This window comes from Ictidomys tridecemlineatus, chromosome 4 (genome assembly GCF_052094955.1).
Source record: "Ictidomys tridecemlineatus isolate mIctTri1 chromosome 4, mIctTri1.hap1, whole genome shotgun sequence".
Lineage (NCBI taxonomy): Eukaryota > Metazoa > Chordata > Mammalia > Rodentia > Sciuridae > Ictidomys > Ictidomys tridecemlineatus.
Window position 1 is genome coordinate 54094708 of NC_135480.1, and position 6723 is coordinate 54101430.

The window sequence follows — 6723 nt, forward strand, 5'->3', positions numbered from 1 at the left end:
CTCCATTGTGTTTACATATCCCATTTTCTTTACCTGTTATCTATTGATATACACCTAGACTGGTTCTACAATTTGGCTACTGTGAATTGTGCTGCTATAAACATGGGAAAGCATGTATCTAAAATATGCTGTCTGTAATTCTTTTGGATAGATACCAAGAAGTGGTATAGCTGGATATTACAGTATTACCTGTTTAGTTTTTGGAGGAACCTCCATTCGATTTCCATAGTGCCTGTACTAATTTACTTTTCCCACCGACAGTGGATAAGGGTTCCTTTTTCTCACACCTTTGCAAACATTGTTATTTCTGTTGAGATGGAATCTCAGCATAGTTTTGATTTGCATTTCCCTTATGTGTAAAGATATTGAACACTTTTCATACAATTGCCATTTATTCTTCTCTGGAGGAGTGTCTGTTAGGTTCATTTGCCCACTTACTGAATTGGTTACTTGCTTAAATGGTGTTGAGTCTTTTGAGTTCTTTATATATTCTGGATATTAATCCTCTATCAGAAGAGTTGGCAAAGATTTTTTCCTCCCATTCTGAAGGGTTCTCTTCCTGCTGTTGTTTCCTTTGTTGTGTAACTTTTTTGTTTGGTGTCATTCCTTTTCTTGAGACTTGGCATTACTTCCTGAGCTCTAGGAGTCCTTGTTGCCTGCACCTATAGGTTAGAGTCTCTCCTATGTCCTCTTCTAGCAGTTGCATGACTTCTGGTCTTATTCCTAGGTCTTTGATCCAATTTGAATTGATTTATGTAGGGTGAGAAAGAGGGATCCAGATTGAACCTTTACATGTGGATATTGTTTTTCAAGTACTGTTTGTTATAAAGGCTTATCATTTCTTCAACAAAGGTTTTGGGCAATTGTGTCAAGAATCAGATGAGTTTTTTTTTTTTTAAAAAAGGAATACGATGAGTGAAGCTATATGGGCTTACTTGTCTCTTCTTCTATATAAATTTGACAGAAGGACTTATTTTATGTTTCTACTCTTAATACCAACCATTAACTAATTTAACATTAACTTGAATTTTCCTCCCATTCTGAAGGTTAGCTAACTAACCTTCATTAACTTGAATCTCATGCCAGTTAGTGAGATGTATTCTTGAAATCACTTTCTGCTGGGTTTGAAGTTGACATACACAATAAAGTGAACTTTAAAATGTAAATCTGTAATAACTATCCATTTAAATATTTTAATTGGTGTTTAGTGTCCACTCATACACTTGCTTATGTTTTCTGATGAAAATTCTGCTTTGAATTGAGTCACCTCCATCTGGCCTGGAGCTGTCAAGTCATGCCTTTTTCGCTGTCTGGTATGTTTGTAACTTGCTGTTTCAGCTGGATAATTCTTGCTGTTTCTTCACATCTCCTTAAAATGTCATCTGCTGAAGGTGGCCTTCCATGATCTGTTCTCAACTACCCATTTCCTGTTATCTCCGAAACCTGGACCTTACTCCATACCCTTTTATCTTAATTTTATTTTATGAAGCAGAACATACTTTTCTTTTCCCTAAATGTAATTTGTACTGGTTGCTGGGATAATAAACAGAGGTAGTTTCCATGTGATAGAAGGTGGGGAAGGTGAAGGCCCCATTAGCTAAGCAGGATAAAGTGCAGGTATAAGCTTGAATTTACTAATGGTATATAGTTAGTATTTATGGCACAAAAACTGCTTTTTAAAGGTTTCCTTTTATATTAGAAATAGTCACTAATGTTAGTATTTTGCCTTTCTCTAAATGTTTCAACCTCAATTTTTTGGAAGATGTTTCCTCGTTTCATCCTCTGCTAGAATTTCTATGCAGAATTCAGGCTGCTATTCTCAGCCTTTGGACTGTGACTTTATTTTTTGATTATGTCTGCAGGAACAATATCGGGCTTCTGTACTGCAATGAAAAGACAAAATCAAAGCTCTGTGGTTGAATTCATCCTCTTGGGCTTCTCTGACTTTCCTGAACTTCAAGACGAGATCTTTGGGGTTTTCTTGGTTATTTATCTGATGACCCTGATGGGAAATGCCATCATCATAGCCGCCATCTTGCTGGACCAGACCCTCCACATCCCCATGTACCTGTTCCTGCCGAACTTATCTGTGGTGGAAGTGAGTTTCAGTGCAGCCATCATGCCTGAAATGCTGGTGGTCCTGACCACTGAGAAAACTACAATTTATTTTGTGGGCTGTTTTGCACAGATGTATTTCATTCTTCTTATTGGTGTGAATGAATGTTTTCTCCTAGGGGCAATGGCTTATGACCGATTTGCTGCCATCTGCTGTCCTCTGACCTACCCCATGATTATGAACAAGAGGGTGTTTGTGAAATTAGTCATGTTCTCATGGGTCTCAGGGATCATGGTGGCTACTCTGCAGACCTCATGGGTATTCAGTTTTCCCTTTTGTGGACCCAATGAAATTAGTCATATATCTTGTGAAACCCCAGCAGTGCTGGAACTGGTTTGTGCAGATATCTCCTTGTATGAAATCTATGCCTTCATAGGCACCATTTTGATTATATTGCTTCCTTTCTTGTTGATACTCTTGTCTTATCTTAGAATTCTCTTTGCCATCCTGAAGATGCCATCAACAACTGGGAGGCAAAAGGCCTTTTCCACCTGTGCCTCTCATGTCACATCAGTCACCCTCTTCTATGGCACAGCCAGTATGACTTATTTACAGCCCAAATCTAGCTACTCACCAGTAACCAAGAAACTGATGTCTTTGGCTTACACATTGCTCACACCCCTGCTGATCCCCTTATCTACAGCCTGCGAAACCATGAGATGAAAAAGGCTTTGGTGAAATTATGGCGGAGAGCAGTGGTTTTACACACAGTCTGACTTGTTAAGAAGCTATATATTTGCTTATTACTCAACAGAACTCTGTTTGAATTTAATAAGTGATGAAAACAGATTCCATTTCTTGATATTAATGAGTTTGCATTGTTGTATTCCTTGAGTTTGAAATGTATCAGGAGATTCTTCTCTTTTAATACTGTGGTGTTATCATCTGTTTTGAAGAGATACTAAGTTCCTTAGCACATGATCCAATAGTCTAGGCATGCATTTCCCTATTATGGGCATCCACGTAATTATCAGACTATTGTGATTAAGATTAAGTTTCATTAAATATCTACTTCAATAGGTTTCTATGTATTGATGCTTTTATTTTGATATGATCATTTCCTCAAAGGTCATTCTCTTAGAATGAATGATATTTACACATAAACATGTATGTGTGTGTGTGTGTGTGTGTGTGTGTGTGTGTGTGTGTGTGCTGGTTGAGATCCAACTGGAAGCCTTGCATATGCTAAGCATGTGCACAACCACTGTGTTCCACACCCTTCCCTTGTTTATATATTTTAATTGTTATTTTAGAGTTACTTCTTTAAATGCTTTTAACTAATTCTGACTAACCTGAAAGCTCACTGAAATTCACTAACAGCTGTAACCTCAAGAGACCAACAAATAGTGGGTGTGATTTTTTTTTCTGGAGAGAAAAATCTTTTCAACGAGTCAGTAAGAAAATGAATTATTGTTTTCAGGATGAAATGAGTTCTACTTCATGGGCTCATACTGGGATCATCCCAAACTGTATTTCTCTTGGTATTTATATATTTATGCAACAATGCATATATTTTCTGGACCTCTCATGTGGCAATATTAAGTATTGTTTTCACTTGGAGCCACTACATTAGAGACTTTTTTCGTATCTTCCTTTGTAGGTCAAAATGCCCTCAAATTGTTTATAAACAATTTTGTTTTGTTTTGTTTTGTTTTTTAGTTGTGATAGAACTTTATTTTATTTATTTATATGTGATGCTGAGAACTGAACCTAGTGCCTCACACATGTCAGGCTACTATTGGGTCACAGCCCCAGCTCCAGCTAGTGGTTTTTTATTAATTATATTGGGAAAATAATATAATCCATGAGTTATGCCTATTTTCTAGAATCCTTGCATTTCCTGACTTACAGTGTGAACTTTTCAGAGTGAATAATCTCACAGGTGCAAAATCTGGAACATTTCATACTTTGTAGTAATGTTCTCTCTCTCTCTTTCTATATATATAGATAGATATAGATATAGATATAGATATAGATATATAGGTATATATCTAGATATAAAAAGCAGGCATTGAACCCAGGGGCACTTAATCACTGAGCACCAGCCACAGCACCATCCCTGCTTTATATTTTATTTATAGACAGGCATTGCTGAGTTGCTCAGAGGCTTTCTAATTTGCTGAGGAGGGCTTTGAAATTGTGCTCCTCCGGTCTCAGCCTCCCAAGCCACTAGGATTACAGGCATGTGTCATTGCACCTTGCTAGTACTTTTTATTTTGTTTGTAGTTTATTGTGCATCACAGCTGTGAAGGAAAAGAAAACATAACTTGAGCATAACAATCATATCAAATGGGGAAAGTAGTGAGACTATATTCCAATTAAGTTTCAACATATTGATTTAGTATTGAATATTCAATGTTATTCAAATTATCATGGCTACTAAAGTATAATTTGAATAAAATTGGTAGTGTGATATTAATTAAGATTAGGCATACAGATTCTGCCTCATGTAGGGTTTCTTATAATTTGCACTTGTTATTTGGGGATAAGCTATTCATACTTCTACTCATGAAATATCTATACTGTTCTTTTGGTTTATGATAGTTAACCTAGACTAAATTATTATTTTCCCCTCATTCCTTTTTTATTTATTCAGCAAATATTTATTTTGTAGCAGTGGTAGGGTAAATACTGTTTCAAGTACTGAGGATATAATGGAGCTCATTTCTCTACAGAATTGGTTCACCTGAGGTTTGATCCAACATTCCAAGACAGCTGGTGTGAAAAGTCAGAATGAAGTAGAGAAAAAGGGAGTAAATAAGAAAATGTCTTTTGAGGGATATTAAAAAGTATAGAGGCAAAGCCGCAATGAAAGAACAGAATATAAAAGAGAGGGAAAAACAAGGAGAGGGTTTCAGGGTGGGATAGGATTTTGTCTATCATTCTGTTTCAGTATGTATTTTTCCTATTTCCTTAGAACAGACTGTGTCTAAGTTGCAGCTCACGCAGGAAGCAGCAGTACCTGGCAAGACCCCCACCCTGTGTGCATGGAGCCTGGGCATGAGTCCTGGAAGTAGGGATGTGAGAGACCCTGGTACTCATCTGTCCATTTTAATATGAGGCTTAGGGAGAGAGAAAAGGACACAGGAAGGTCCCTGTGTCTCTTCACCTATCCTCACCCCAGCCCCCAGGGAGACCCATTCTCTACTCAGCCTTATAAACTTTCTAGGACTGGAGGAGTGATGGACAGGAAAAGAAACAGAAAGAAAACAGAAAGACCCAAACAAGCAGAGATTATGGGGAGGATGTGTTATTTGCTTGGGTATCCCAGAAGTACATTCTCTTCAACCCTATTTCTCTCTTGATCTTTTTCTCCCACTTTCTATGTCATATTCACTGTGGGATGGCACAGCAGGAAGGCCCTAGCAAAATAAGGACTCCTTGACCTTGAACTTTCATCCTCCAGAAACGTAACAAGTGTCTGTTCTTTATGAATTACCCATGTCAGGGATTCTGTTAGAGAAGCACAAAATGGACTAAGACACCAAGAAAGAAGTGACTCTCTTCTTAAGGCAAATTAAACTTTGCTCTTTTGTTGGGAATTGCAACTGTCATCTGTTAAATTTGAATGACCAGGCAAGTCCTCTTCTCCATCTCCTTGGGATCATTCTTAGTTCATGAAAATTTTCAAGCCTTACTTATACTTAAGAATGCCTCTCCTAGGGAGTGTGACATTCAAGTGGCTTCTCTTAGGGAAAAAGAACAAATGGATAGGTAGAAATGATAACTAGGAAAGTTGTTTTCATTCTTCCATGGTTAGTTAAAAAAAAAAAAGCCCCTCCTCATCCTATTGATCCTTTGAGCAAGGCTCCATCTGCATTAGTAAGAATAAGCTGGGATATGCTGCTATGACAAACAGCCCCAAATTGAGCACAGAAATGCCCCAAATCTTTCTTCATTTAGGCAAGGTCTTCTACAGACTAAAGTGACTCCTTAGAGCAACTGTCCTTGATGCAGGGACCCAGAAATGCAAGCTACTCTAATCTAACGTGCCCACCTTCTTCTCAAAGCCAGGCTTCTTCTTCCTCTTGCTACAGAAGAAGCATTAACAACTTCTAAATCCAAGGGGCTAAGAAATGTTTTTCCTGTGTGCCAGGAGCAAGAAAAGAACAGAAAATAGATTAGAGTTTTACCAACAGCCTTAAATGCACATCCATTGTCTGCTGCCCTTGCTTTCTACTTCTACCTTAACTTTGCTTTGGATTCCACCACTTGCCCTTCAGAGTGTGCTCACTCTCCCAGTGACTGATGGTGAACCTGGGAAACCTGGCTTTTCTTCTGGGATCACAGGAACTCAGTCACCTACAGGATCCTCTTCCTGGAGAATGCTTTAATGTTTTACTTTGTTTTTTTTTCTTTTCCTTTTCTTTCTTTTATTCTTTTCTTTTTAAAAAAAATTATTTAAAAATTTTAATGGCCAGGCATGGTAATTGACAAGTTAGTGGGCTCTTCTAAAGAAAACTATGGGATCCCTGGTAAATTCTACCAAAACTTTAAATAGACACAACTCCTTTTCAAACTCTACCAAGAAGTAGAAGAGGAAGGAACAATTCCCAACTTACTTTACAGGACCAATATTACCCTGATACCAAAGCCAAACAAAGACA

General features: G+C 37.7%; 1 protein-coding gene across 1 annotated transcript; it reads left to right on the forward strand.

Moving 5' to 3' along the window:
* Nucleotides 1–1888: 1888 nt before the first annotated feature.
* On the forward strand, nt 1889–2779 carry LOC144376785 (olfactory receptor 10A3-like). The gene has a single exon (XM_078045063.1). The coding sequence runs from the start codon at nt 1889–1891 to the stop codon at nt 2777–2779; it is 891 nt and encodes a 296-aa protein (XP_077901189.1).
* Nucleotides 2780–6723: the final 3944 nt, after the last annotated feature.

Coding starts and splice junctions, on each gene's coding strand:
- LOC144376785 (XM_078045063.1), top strand. CDS start 1,889: ATGAAAAGACAAAATCAAAGCTCTGTGGTTGAATTCATCCTCTTGGGC.